General features: G+C 37.8%; 2 protein-coding genes across 3 annotated transcripts in view; one reads left to right on the top strand and one right to left on the bottom strand.

Annotated features, from left to right (window-relative positions):
* Positions 1–13512, top strand: part of PAM (peptidylglycine alpha-amidating monooxygenase) — a 654400-nt gene that overhangs the window by 332563 nt on the left and 308325 nt on the right. The window lies entirely within an intron of this gene.
* On the bottom strand, positions 3127–12048 carry FAM174A (family with sequence similarity 174 member A). Of its 2 annotated transcripts, XR_007780428.1 has the most exons (4): positions 11663–12048; positions 6817–6951; positions 6600–6712; positions 3127–3689 (listed from the first exon to the last, which is right to left on the bottom strand). XR_007780428.1 is itself a non-coding variant. In XM_050986814.1 (3 exons), the coding sequence occupies exons 1-3, from the start codon at positions 11974–11976 to the stop codon at positions 3668–3670; spliced, it is 471 nt and encodes a 156-aa protein (XP_050842771.1). In that variant the 5' UTR covers positions 11977–12043; the 3' UTR covers positions 3127–3667. The 2 variants fall into 2 exon arrangements, 1 of the variants encoding a protein (XP_050842771.1); XM_050986814.1 differs by lacking the exon at positions 6600–6712 and having other exon boundaries at positions 11663–12043.

Raw genomic sequence — 13512 nt, 5'->3', positions numbered from 1 at the left:
GCCCCCCAGTTTGTACGTATTTTTATCTCATTTCAGTTGGAGAATCAAGCACTTGCTCTTTATTAAATTTTATACAACTGGTGATTATCCTGCTCCATGGTCTAGTCAGATCTGTAAGGTCTCTGTACCCTCAAGGGAGTTCACAGTTCCTCCTAGATTAGTTGCGACATATGTCCACATCACTTAGGAAAACATTATATATTGCATTTTATACAAAGCATACTGCCTTAAGCATTGAAAAGGCTTATGTCAAAAAAATAAGCTCATACTTTCCCAGCTGAAGAAAGCAGAAAATTACACACAGAAGATTATTTAAGAACCTTCTTTGTATATTGTAGTAAAATCTTAAACTTATCCATCCATCCTGATAAAACCTTGAAGAAATCTTTTTATCATTTCTTAAAATAAGAACATTTCAAGATGGAAGCTAAGCTAAATAGCATGCAAGCCACTTGGAAATGACGAGTAGTTACGGGCAGAGAAAAATCACACAAAAATCTCATCAGAGGACAGCACTCCACAACGTTGGATCAATTCTCCAGAGGTTTAACAGTTAACAGTTTGGAATACCATCATCAGTAGCACCATGAAACAAGACACCTGTAGCAAACAGAAGTCTATTCTGAAACTATGAAGCAGTCCACTCATACTGGGTCTTTTGAGACTTAAGTTTTTCAGTTGGCTTACATATCAAAATATTGTTCCTGGCTCTTACTGGTCAACACAAAAAAAAAAAAAAAAAAAAAAAAAAAAAAAAAAAAAAAAAGGCAGTTTTCTGCCTCTTCAGTCACATGTATTTCTTGTGCTTGGACCCATTCATGCTCCATTATCCTTTCAACGCACTGAACTGATGTATTCAGACTTGATCTTGTACATATTCTTGTACAAGCTGCAGCTCAAATTACAGTAGTGAAGGAAAAAAGTCACAAAGCCCTAACATACAGTAATAAATATGCTGTGAGAGCCTTAATACTGTAAAACTTGTAAAAGCATCTTTAAACATTATTTTTCTTCAATCTTCCAAGATTCTTCTCCACATTCCATTTTCTGTCTTCAGAAATTCAAGTTATAGAAGAAATCTGGCCTCTCTCCTGGTTTATTTGTCATTAAACTTGGGCTATCTCCTATCCTCAAGGAGTTTTGCATCAGCAGATCAGGGCACATTCTTTACTGGACTATTAATATTTTAGTTCAAATGGGGATAAAATTTTCCATACACAGCTACTTAGTTACACATTTCATAATTACCTGTCTTCATTTTTTTTAAGCTAATAAATAAACTTGAAATAAACTTCAGTTCTATTTATGTATGGGTCAATTACTGGCCTCTGCGGTGGCCAAAAAATTCCCAAATTTTTGCAAGTATGTTAGAACAGCTCTAAGAACACCTTTTCACAAGTAGTTGGAAATGGTACTGATGGTGTTGCACCTATCATCAGGTGTTGTACGTAACTCACAGCTGCAATTTCCAACAGTTAAGACCAAGATATACAAAACCATGATTATTTTCTAACTAGTATCTGCAAATGCAATGACAATCAATTCAGCTACTTAGATTAGATACAAGCTGAGTAAGGCCAAGGAAGCTTGCTCCATCAACCACATGGTATTGGATATATAAGAAATCAAAACTGTTCCAAAACTTATCACCAGTCGTATGATTGCTTTACAGATGGTTTTCCTGTAAATAGAGCCAATTTTGGAGGCATGGGTGAAAGAAGACTATATAAAATTTTTGAGAAAATTTGTGGATGGTTTTGTTTTTCCATCAGAAAATTTGCCTGGAAACATAAATAATCTGTTCCATTTTGTTTTTTCTACAGGAAAACATCAAGGTTTACCTGCAGCATATACAGCTGCAGCTTAAGACTGATTGCATTTCCAGTGATTTTAACTTGCTTAAACAGTTCAGATATCTGTGCGTAACAAGGATTACACCTCCTCAGAGTGGCTCAAAGCCTAGAAAGATTCTACAGGTTTGAATTCCAGGATGTCAGGAAGACAGTCTATACTTCTGAAAGATTTCAATTACGTTTAGTTTAACACTGATGGTCCCCTCTATATATGGAAACAGCATACTTTGCCTTCTATCATTTACGGTTCTCTTACATACAGTCTACAACCCAGTCAGTCTTTACTATGTCTCCAGATTCCTCAACTAAGCCATTCCAAGAATTAGCACTGCATTTCCACTTTAGTTTTATCTTTACACATAAGCAGAAAAAGTTATGTACAACAGGAAGCAAAATAAAGACTTACATTTATTGTAAATACAATCTATTTCCCAGCCGTATGTGGCATGTGAGCAGCTGTAGGTAAAATTACCTTGGGAGGCTCATTTGACCTCATCTGAGCTGTTATTAGTGCATGTAAGAAGGTTTTGATATAACATATCAGCTGGTAGAGGTAAGGAAAATCTACAGCAGACTCCCTCCCCACCCTATCACTGTTGAAATGACCTCAAAGAAAGGTACTCCCAATTTTGTTCAACCACCAAGAGGGTGAAGAATTAGGAAAAATTATTCCTCTTTCTCTGTAGCCCATAACTCAGGCATTTTGAGTCACCTCCACCAATACTGCTGTAGAAAGCTTATGCCTTGAAATATATGTATATAAGGAATTAGCAAAAAAATTACACATTAATTTTAAACTAGAATTTGAACATTTTGTCTACATTATCTAGATTATGATGAAAACTGCAACACAATAAAAAAAACATATCTTCCAGGTCTTAAAGACTGTTCTAATAATTTTTATGGCACTAGCCAAAAACTAAACATAAGTGCTCTATGTCAACTACATTCATGAAAGTACTACCACACATTTCAGTAACACCTGCTTCTGATGTTAGTGTTTAATTTTAGAGTTGGAGAATATTTAGAGTTTTCCCAAAGGCTTCCCTCTGCTTCACTACAGGTCTGAATACTGACATCACACAGCAAGATCCTAAAGTCACTGAGCCACATCTGTTCCACAAGCTGAAGATAGATCTCACAAAAAATTAACTCAACAGTAGAAATCAGGAGTCTCAACAGCAAGAAGATGTTGCAATACCATCTTTTACATAATTATATTAATATCCCAAGTATCCTTAAATGTATAGTGTTGGAGCATCACACTAAATGCTAGGAGCACTGTAAACACATTTTATTTTTTCACTGAAGTTTACATGAACAAAACATGTTAATTCAGTTGTTTAATTTCTCAACACAGAAGGCAATGGTTTGGCTTTTTATTAGTAAACAATAAATTATCTCCTCAATTAAAATCATCTTCTAACAATTCTGAGAAGTCCACAGTGGCTTTATTTACTTACAATTCAATATCAGAAGAAAAAATTAACATTCCAGGTTACTGTAGAAAAAAGTGTATACCACACTTAATGGCATACAAGACTTGTAACAAGCAAAAAAGACCCTGTTTTACAAGTAATCTCCATTTCAAATAGGTTTTTATCTTAGCACAGTTAGTACTCTCTCCCCATAGACTACACATTGAGATTCTCTATATACAAAAAAATACAACAAATTGATACATTACTTATTGCAAGATATTAAGGATGCCATGAAATACACAAATTAAATTAGTTCCCCCCCACTTGCATACCCTCTTGCTCTTATTTCTCCCATGAAGCAGTCTCCTTCTCTGGTTCTAAGATTAAGTTCTTTCATTGAAAGGCACGTACTTCTCTACAATAGAAGAAACAGATGCATTAATCTGAAATGCCCTGTTTCAAGGTGAATTTAGCCTATATTTTTAAAGATGACACATTATAAAAGAACCCAGAGAGACATTTTATTATTAAATTTGACTGGAAAAACCTCATAGTTACCATAGTACTGTGAAGCAAAGTACCATAAACCTGCATTAATTTAACCTTTCCAAATAAAGAAAATTCATTTACAAAAATAAAAAGGGATTTGCCATGATGAATATATTTTTGAACCTTCAAGGGTCCTGAATTCCTACTGAAACTCTGGCAAGTCTTGGTAGCATTCCAGTTTTGGAATATTATAAACAAATTGAGTAAATTCCCCTCCTCATGCCTTGCAGCACTGAGCAAGTAATTTCTGTGTGAAGTCATTCAATGAGGATTGTAAAACAGTAGTGAGATACAATTTTTAAAAACAAAGATGTGATAATAGTATACTGTTCCTCAGTTAGTACATATGTAAAGTTGTATTTGAGAGACCAAAGCTAGAATTTCACACTTGGGCATTTAATAGTAAGCTATTGAGCAAAATGGCTAAAACCCACTGTTTTGTGGGTTTTAAAACAGCAGCAGCACAGAGATTAGTAACATGGAGGATGATGATGACAGTGGAAGTATACTTAAATCATGTCTGTGTTACAGCTGAGGGCACTGGGGACCTTTTTTCATATAGCTCTGAAAGAAAACAGCAACCCTTGAAAGCAGTAATGTATCTGGACACCAGTATAACTAACATTACTATGGTGGCTTTTAGGAGAGAAGCCAGTTTCTCTTCCTAGTCCTGCAAAGGGCCTAAATAAGATCAACTGTTGAGTCTAAGTTAAGTAAAACTAAACTCAAAAAAGTTTTGTTCACTAAAAGACTCTCTTCCTTGTTCCCAGGTTCCAGGCCTCACTTTATATTTAAGCTACCTTAAAAAAAAACATACCTCTGAATTACTATAAATGTCAAAACAAAGTGTAATGACATCTCCCAAGAATATGTATCATTTTCATGATGTTGTCCTCAGCATCGTCTTTGCTTATGTAGGCATTTTGTGTTCCCTTTGATCACTGTGCTTAAGCAGTAATGTGAAGACTGATTACTAAGCTTCAGTGCAGATGCAAACAAGTTGAAACAAGGAGTAATAAATTAACTTTAAAAAGTACATTCCCAATCAAGATTTAAAAAATAAAATAATTCAAGTAGTCTAGTTTTCAAACTATCCCCTCAGCAAGGATGTATCTTTGCAAAGTTTGAACACCATTTTATCAAGCAACTGTGCAGAAATTTGTGGAGTAAATTCACATTGTTCAGCACTGCTTTCATCCACACATCAACACTATTTCAAATAAAATGTAGCTCTTAAAATTTTATGAGCTTCTCCCCATAAAAGAGAATACAGGAAGATATCAATATACAAAACCAGAGAAAATTCACTATCTTCACTAAATCTAACTGACATCCTTGTTTTCCTGAGTTCCCAGTATCAAAACTAGAACTTCAGTAATTAGGCACATACTTTCAGAACACTATTGAAACAACAGTTTAGATACTTCTACTATGAAATACTTCAACAAATTTTTCTTCTCCTTCAAAATTAAGCGTTTAGGAAACAGGAAGGAAGAAAAATCAGAAATAGGCTCTCTGAAAGTTATAATTGTGCAATACTGTTTGTTAATGATGACTACCTAGATTATCATTTTACTTCCTCCTAAAAAACAAAGTTGATACTCCTGTAAATAAGCTTTTTAAAGAGTATCACATTAACTTGTCATCAAATACCTTAACATCAACAAGTATGCTGAATTACAACAGAAGCTAAAAGATTTAAGGAAGACATTGAGGGAATTCCTGGATATAATGTGACAATTACCTACTATATTTTACATGTGTGTGTGTGTATGTGTGTGTGTTATGTATATATATATATATATATATATATATATATATATATGTATGTATGTATGTATGTATGTACTGGAACAAGACTAATAACATAGAGTACTGGTAAATGTCACATAATTCTAAAATGCAGAGAAATGCTAAGTCAAGATACTCTAGCTATTTTAATATGTTGTAGGGGTGAGAAAAAATCAAGAGAAGCTTTGACTTATGAAAAAAATTAAACCAGAAAGATTCCCATTAAGAAAACAAAGTTAAAGCAGACTGAACATTTTTCTTCAAGTGCCAGAACTGCATCCAAAGTTCCTCCTGATAAACTGTAGTACACCTGATTTACTACTCTAATACTTTTAATTCGAGACATCATATATTGCATTTATCAAACTGTTTTGCTTGAAATTTGAATCTGATTTCACATTAAGCAATGTGAATCAATTACTTGCCGTGACTGGAAGAATTCATCTGATCTCTGCTGATACTTGACAGTAGTCAAATAGCTAGTTACTTGACAGTAGTCGAGTAAGTAGCTCTTACTATGAACTATGACAATCCTCTCTATTATTTTTACTGTATCTTCACACATGCAATGCATTACTCAATAAGGAAAAAATTTAAGTGTGAACTGCATAAATTTAAATTTTAATTTATCATGTTTAAGGACACTAAGGAAACAGAATGAAAGTTCAAACAAAATTTGGTTTTGGAAGTTCAAACAAAATACAACAAAATTTTCCTGTATCTAAAAAGTTTCCGAGAACTTAAGAATATGAATCTTTCAGTGCAGCAGTACCAAATGTAAAATCTGGTGCAGGATCATCATCAACTAAATGCTTACTTCTTTAGCCATAAAAAAGCAGCACGAAGCAGAACTCACAGGGAAGAATACACAGGAAAAACTGAGGAGCCCCAAATTCGGAAAAAAAAAGAAAAGAGAAAGGTAAAAGCTAGTTGTTGACTTAACATTAGCTTCAATGACACTGTATTTGTAACAAAAATATCCTACCTTCCTCTTCATTTCTCTGGAACTCACATGTTGAAGACAAATGGTGTTTATCTTCTTGCCCACTAAATTCTTGCCCATTTAAAATTCAAGTGATCTTGACATCCCTTCTCCAACTATGCATATGAAACACAGTAGTGAGCTTTCTCAGAGAAACTGCTTATCACCCACACTCCTTCACTTTTACGGCTAGAAGTACATTCAGGTTCTAAATACAAACCTTCGAGGATGGCTGGCATCAAATAGTGTTGTATCATCATCATCATCATCTTGTTCTAACGGGGTCAGCTCCATGTTTTCTATGTTCGTATCCAAAACTCCATATCTTCGGGTTTTTCTATTTTGCCTTCTGAGCCTGAAAAGTATTTTAAAACATTCAAGTAATGTAAATATTTTGCTACTTTCTGATCCAATAATGCAGAATACTGCTATATTGATACTTAGTGTAAGTTTTCTAAAATCTATGACAACAGTACATACTTAGCTCTAGGAAATTCAGAGGTCAGACAATTGTAAGTGTCAAAAGTTTATGTGACATTATTAAGGCCACTAAGAGTGCCATCTGTAGTTTTGTAGAGGATTAATGTAGTGAATAAAAAATGGCACTTAGCATCTAAATATAAGAGCCACATTAAAAATATATGCAAAAGCATACTTCAAACATACCTCTGCTGAGAAAAAAGTTGCCTTGCTACATATTCTCTATGTGTCTTACACATCTGTAAATAATAGCAGATCAAATCAGGTAGAAACCAAACACAGCTATATAGGAAAGCTATAACTTGTAACACAAGTAATGTCTGACACTAGAAATTTTTATTATAAATTGTGAAGTCTTTAATAGATATCAAGTTTTAAAAATTCTCTACAATTACACTTTAGAATAAGACAGATAAGACAGAATAAGAATAAGACAGGCTTGTCTGCTTCACAAAGCATGGAAGGAAGAGGCAGTAATTCATGTTTCAGGATTAAGGCACAGTGCTTATCACAGACAAGCAGACTGTCTGCATCTGCTTTTCTCATTCTCCACAGCTTTGCTGCATGGGGCTGCGTCCCATGTGCATCAGCCACACAATGAAACATTCTGTTTGACTTTCTAGAACTACTATTTAACTCATGGAACAAGCCTTGCTTCAAGTTCCAGGACTCAGACCAGTAGCCACTCACCAAACACTGTGCAAAGGCATCTATTTACAGAATGCTAACAGAGTAATTTTCAGTAACTGGCTAACAACTACATGAAAGCTATAGGACTTAAAAAAAAAAAGAAATAATTTATGTCTAGGTACTAACACTTTGCTAAACGCAAAGGTGTTAACAGGTCTTTCATTTAGAAAATCCAGAATTTACAACCCCAAGCTAGGTGCCTACAAAACATGTTTACAATATTTAGGAACTTCAACACAGAGTATATCTGAAGTAATATAAAAAAAATTACTAATATATTACAATATTATAGTATTGCTATCATATTACATATAATACATTATATTATTGCATACTGTGCATAGTGATTTCTCGATCCCACATTTAGGCACCATTTTAACTACCTTGTAAGAAATATCAAATACAATACTGAGATTCTCAGCTTCAAATCCTGTCCTGAAACTCCACTATACTTACACAACTTGTTTAAATACCCTTCTTGAAAGTACACACAACAGCATTCAATTTTGGTTTACCTTTTTACTATACTACAAAGTATTAAATATATCTTCTTTTGGAACTGAGAAGTAAATGCAACCTTGTAAGAATGGGAAAGAGATAAAGTACATACCATTGTTCAAAGTTCTCAAATTTCTAATGTTAAAAGAAATAATCAACACGGCCATTTCCTCCACTCTTAATTATGATGTGAAAATGCAGCAACTGACATCCCAGGCATTTAAGTGCTTTGGACCAGAAAAAAATACCCAGCTTTTTCATTTAAAGCTAAGACTACTACCAAAATCAAAAATTACACTTTTCAGTTCAAGACAAAGTCCCTTTCATGTTCTTCATTTATTTAATCTGTTCTTTATTCCTCAGCATAGAAAGAAGTTGCACTTCAGAGCACCAAGTAGAATAAAATTCAAAAACTTTTAAGATGACAGTATGATGAAAAATAGGGTTGTTTCTTACATATTGTGCCTCTGGTTTTCACTAAAGTAGAAGTTAAGCAACTGGGACTAGGAGGAAAAAAACTATTTTAAACACACACAAAAAAAAAGAAATTAAGAAGAGGTAGTACATGCTACTCATACAGTCAGGATTTGTCAATCTCACTTTACATTTTATCTTTTTCCCTTAATGGGTTAAAATGGAAAGTGAGTAGCTACTGTGATTTGAGAGTGACCTAAGAATCATACCAAATGTCTAGATTGTATAAAACGCAAATAAAACTTATCACAAAGCTGGCACAGATTTTAGATTCAACAAATACTGTTGAAAAAAGACACACTAATTACCTGAGACTCAAACCCTTCTCTATCTAAGAAGTAGTTTAAAAACTACAGCTACATGAATACAGGAGATGCTTATGCAACATGCATGTATGATCACAGCCACAACTCTAAAGCAGTGTCCTGAGTGTTAACAAAAATAACTTAAGATCTTTTACTCTGTGACTATCAACTGCTAAGTTGGAAGGGACCTGTAACTACTGTCAAGACAACTGCCTGATCAACCCAAAATTTAAAGCATGGTACCATGTGTGTTGTCCAAATGCATCTTAAACACTGATTCCCTTTCTAAGAAGCCTGTTCCAGTCACTGACCACCCTACCAGTAAAAAAATGCTTCCTAATGTCCTATTTATACCTCTCTTGGTGCAACTATGAATCATTCCCATGCATCCTATAGCTGGATCTCAGCAAGAAGGGATAAGCATGTTCTTCCTCAGGGACCAATGGGACCTCAGGGAGCAATGAGGTCACCCCTCAGGCCTTGTCTTCTCCAAAGTAGACCAACTCAGTCCTCAGCTGCTCCTCAGATGACAGGCCTTCCAACTCTTTAATCATCTTGGTTCCCCAGTCTGGCTGTATACATGTGCCCTAGTATGCGTCTTACTGCACACAGTCACTCACAAGAAGGCCATACAATGCTGAATAAGGTTGGGCAATCTCCTCTCTTGACTGTCTGGCTGTGCTTTGTGAGAAGCATCCAAAGGTGAAGTTGCCCTCTTGGCTGCCAGGGCACATGTTGGCTCATACTGAGCTTGCCATCAACCAGCACCCTTAGATCCCTCTCTGCATAGCTGCTCTGCAGTTGCTTTTTTTCCAGAGTAAAACTAGTGTCCTGCTTCAGCTGCAGAGCCCAGCATTTGTTCTTGTTATATGTCCTGCCACTTGTGATTGCCTAATGCGCCAATCTATCTAGATCCCTATGCAAGGCCTCTTGCACCTTGAGAGAGACAACTGCACCTCCCAGTTTGGTGTCATCAGCCAAGTTGCTAATGGACAATTCAACTCGTGTCACCAAGTAAGAGTATTAATATATTATGATAATTATGATTATATTATCAGACATATTATGAGCAAAGCTGACCCTAGAACTGAGCCCTGAGGAGCAACACTGGTGACTGGGCACTGGCCTCATGCACCCCTCCTCACTACAACTCTATAAGTCTTGTCATTTAGCTGTCTCTTCTACCAATGCACCACAAATTTGCTCACCCCACAGCTTCTGACATTGTCCAGAAGGATACTGTGAAGAAGAGCATCAAAAGCTTTACTAAAATCCAGAAAATGACACTCACTTTCTTCCCTTCATCCACTGGGCAGGCAACTTGGTAGAAAGTTTGCAAAAAGTTTTTATGTCTTACAGCAAGGTATGTCTTCATACCAAGCAAACCTACCCAAAAAAATGGGTCATTTGCACTTAATCCTTTTATTTCTTATATAACCACTGCGAGAACATTTCAGCCACAAGTTCAAATTCAAAAACATACACTTTACCTATTCCAAAATTCAGAAGCAAGACGCCACGGAATTACAGAATAATGTGAGGTGTAAAGCTTCCAGTTTACAGTAGTACATAGAAGACAGCATTCCAGTTGCAAATGCAGGACAGCATCCTACTGCCAAAACCAGAATATTAAGTAATTACCACTCATCCAGAAAATAATAGCAATAGATGATAATTTTCCTCTCCAGCTCCTGCATACTTTTATGTATTTATTTATTTGGGTTTTCCACAGTACTACTCACATCTCCAAATCCAACAGGCTGGAGTTACAAGACACACTAACACTGAGAAGTGCCCTCAAGGCTTCTCAAGAGTGATTTGCAAGATGTATGGAACAATCAAAATATCCTAGTTTACTTGGACTGCATATCTTAATACATGACATACACAAAACAGTCCTTCAACTGCCTTTCTAAACTAAATGATGCAGATATTAGACACAATGGGTATGTCTAAATGTAATGAAAAGTACATGGAGAACTTGCTCCATAACTGAGGTGCTTTATGCATAATCATACATTTCGATGTTGCTCTGAAGAACTCAAATTATTAAAGCATGAGAGAGAGAAGTAAAACTACCAGGATAAAAATACAGGGACAAACACTGTACTTAAACTGCAAAAGCACATCGAACTACATGGAGAATAGCTTCCATGAGAAACAGAAAGGCAACTAAGTGGTAGCAAGCTTCATGAGGGCTCTTTTCTTTTAAAAGACACAAAATAGGTTAATTTAACTGTGAAAGAAAGCATAGAAGAAAAATGTTTACTGACAAAGTAGGGGAGGAGAACTTTGGTAGTTTAGCGATACAGAAGTTTGCAAACTGGTCAAAAATCACTCTAAGAACATACAAAATAAATTTAGGTGGGCTGACGGATGCCAGCAGTGACAGGTCCACCCGGAGGGCAGAGGATGGAGTCGGAAAAGGGTCAACACTGCTGCGCGATTCTCCTCGGTGACGTGAGCGGAGCAGACCGAGCTGCTGACCGCCCACACCGAGAGCTTCCCGGAGCAGTCTGGCGCTACTCGCCGGCCCCTCAGGAGGCGCGGGGCGGACGCGCTCCGCAGCCCTGGCCGCGTAGCTGCGTCCCCCCGCCCACGCCCGCTCCCCGCCCTCACCGCACGGTCCGGATCACGAAGTAGACGATGAGGGCAGCGCTGGCAAGGACTAGCACGGACAGGGCGCGCTGGGTCATGGGCTGGCCCTGCTCGGGCGGCGCCGACACCTCGGCCAGGCGGCTGCTGCTGCTGCTGCTACTGTTGCTGCTGCTCCGCGTGGAGGCCCCGCCAGCCGCCTCCGTTGGGCGTGGGGAAGCGGTGGCGGCGTCTCGGGGGCGCGGGGCTGCAGCGTCCGCGCAACGGGCGGCCTCCAGCAGCACCAGCAATACCAGCAGCGGCCCCACCAGGAGCCCCGGCAGGGCCGGCGACCGCATCTCCCCCTACCTCCCGCCCAGTACGGCCGCGCAGTGCGGCCGCCGGAAGCGGAAGCCCCTCCACTCCCTCTCCGTGTCGCCGCATCTCTTTCGTGGGCACCGCCCTTTTTCCCTGGGTGGTCAGTAGCGCTTGGGCGCGAGTGACAGCCTACTTCGAATGTAACAAATTTAAGGCGGTGTAGTTTTTTTTAACCAGTCCTCTGTTATATGCCTGATTCTGTGGACAAAAGAACCGACATTTTATAACTGACTGTAGCGAAAGCAGAAATGTTAAGGAAACTTCCCAGTATGATCATTTATGAGACTCCCTGGCAGCCACTTCACAATGCCAGAGCTGCCACTGCTGACACTGAAGCCACCTTCGCAGCGGCGGCTCCAGTAACTCGATGTGTCCCCGCTTATCTTCCCACATACCCTACTCACGCAATCAGACCGGATTTCCCACTGCAGTTTCAGATGTCTTGTTTGTTGACGGTGCAGGACCTGATCCTCCGATGATACCGAGCTACCTGCAGCAGACATATTTCTCAACAATAAGCAAAAGGACGGTTTGGAAAGTGGTAGGTCCTGAAAACTGTGTTTTGCTTCAGCTGTGGTCCAGTGCTGGAAAGACCAGGAAAGGACTGTGTCTAGTCGGACCACAGGCGAAGGTGATGGAGCAGTCAGTGTTTTACAAAGCCAGTGAACGTGGATGACAAGATCCTGATTTATGTGATGCTACAGACTAACTCTCCATAAATGTTATTGCTCTCGTTCCTCAACTAAGCGCCGTCCTGATAGAATAGAATCCTTTAGTTGTTAGAATGCATTATAAGATTCTTTTTATTGGCTTGTTTGGTTGGTTGGTTGGTTTGTTACTGTATACTTCAGCAAAGATTTCAGAGGTATAATGTGCCTACGGAATGAGAAAACCGTGTTGGTGGTGAGCTCTTTGACACTTGACATTTGTCACTCTGTTGAAGGGAATTAATAATGCCAGAGTAGCAAAGAAGCCTTGGGTAGATATATATCTGCAGTTGAAGTAACAGGGACAAAAACCAGATTTTTGTTCAGAACCTCACTCATTATCCCAGAGGCCTTAAAACTTAACAGTATATCAATCGTATTTGGTCATGTAAAATCACATATAGATACTGTAAAAACAGTGATTAGTTAACTTATTAACAAGTTAACAAGTTTAACGGTTCATTAACTGAGAAAACAGATTCAAGGTCTTGTGTCACACCATTATTTGGTGTGAATTTGGAAAGTGTAAAACTGATTTAAGTAGCTCAGGAGATATTAAACTATCACGGGTCTCCCTCTTGAAAAATTGTAGGCTTTTAACAGGAAAAATGTTTCAGATTATATGAACAACAGGTTTTGCTGAAGGTGCTGTAGGGATGGAGCATGTGAATAAGCTTGCGTGATAGCTTTTTACAAGGTTTATGACTTCAACAGAGCTTGACTGATTCAGGTCCTCCAACTGCCAATACGTATCACCCTGCTTCTATCCTATGAATTACCATGAGATATATTTTCTCTTGACAAGTCCAA

Source organism: Serinus canaria, chromosome Z (genome assembly GCF_022539315.1).
Source record: "Serinus canaria isolate serCan28SL12 chromosome Z, serCan2020, whole genome shotgun sequence".
NCBI lineage: Eukaryota > Metazoa > Chordata > Aves > Passeriformes > Fringillidae > Serinus > Serinus canaria.
Note: the sequence above shows the minus strand (reverse complement) of the source record. Positions and strands in the feature narration are given on the sequence as shown.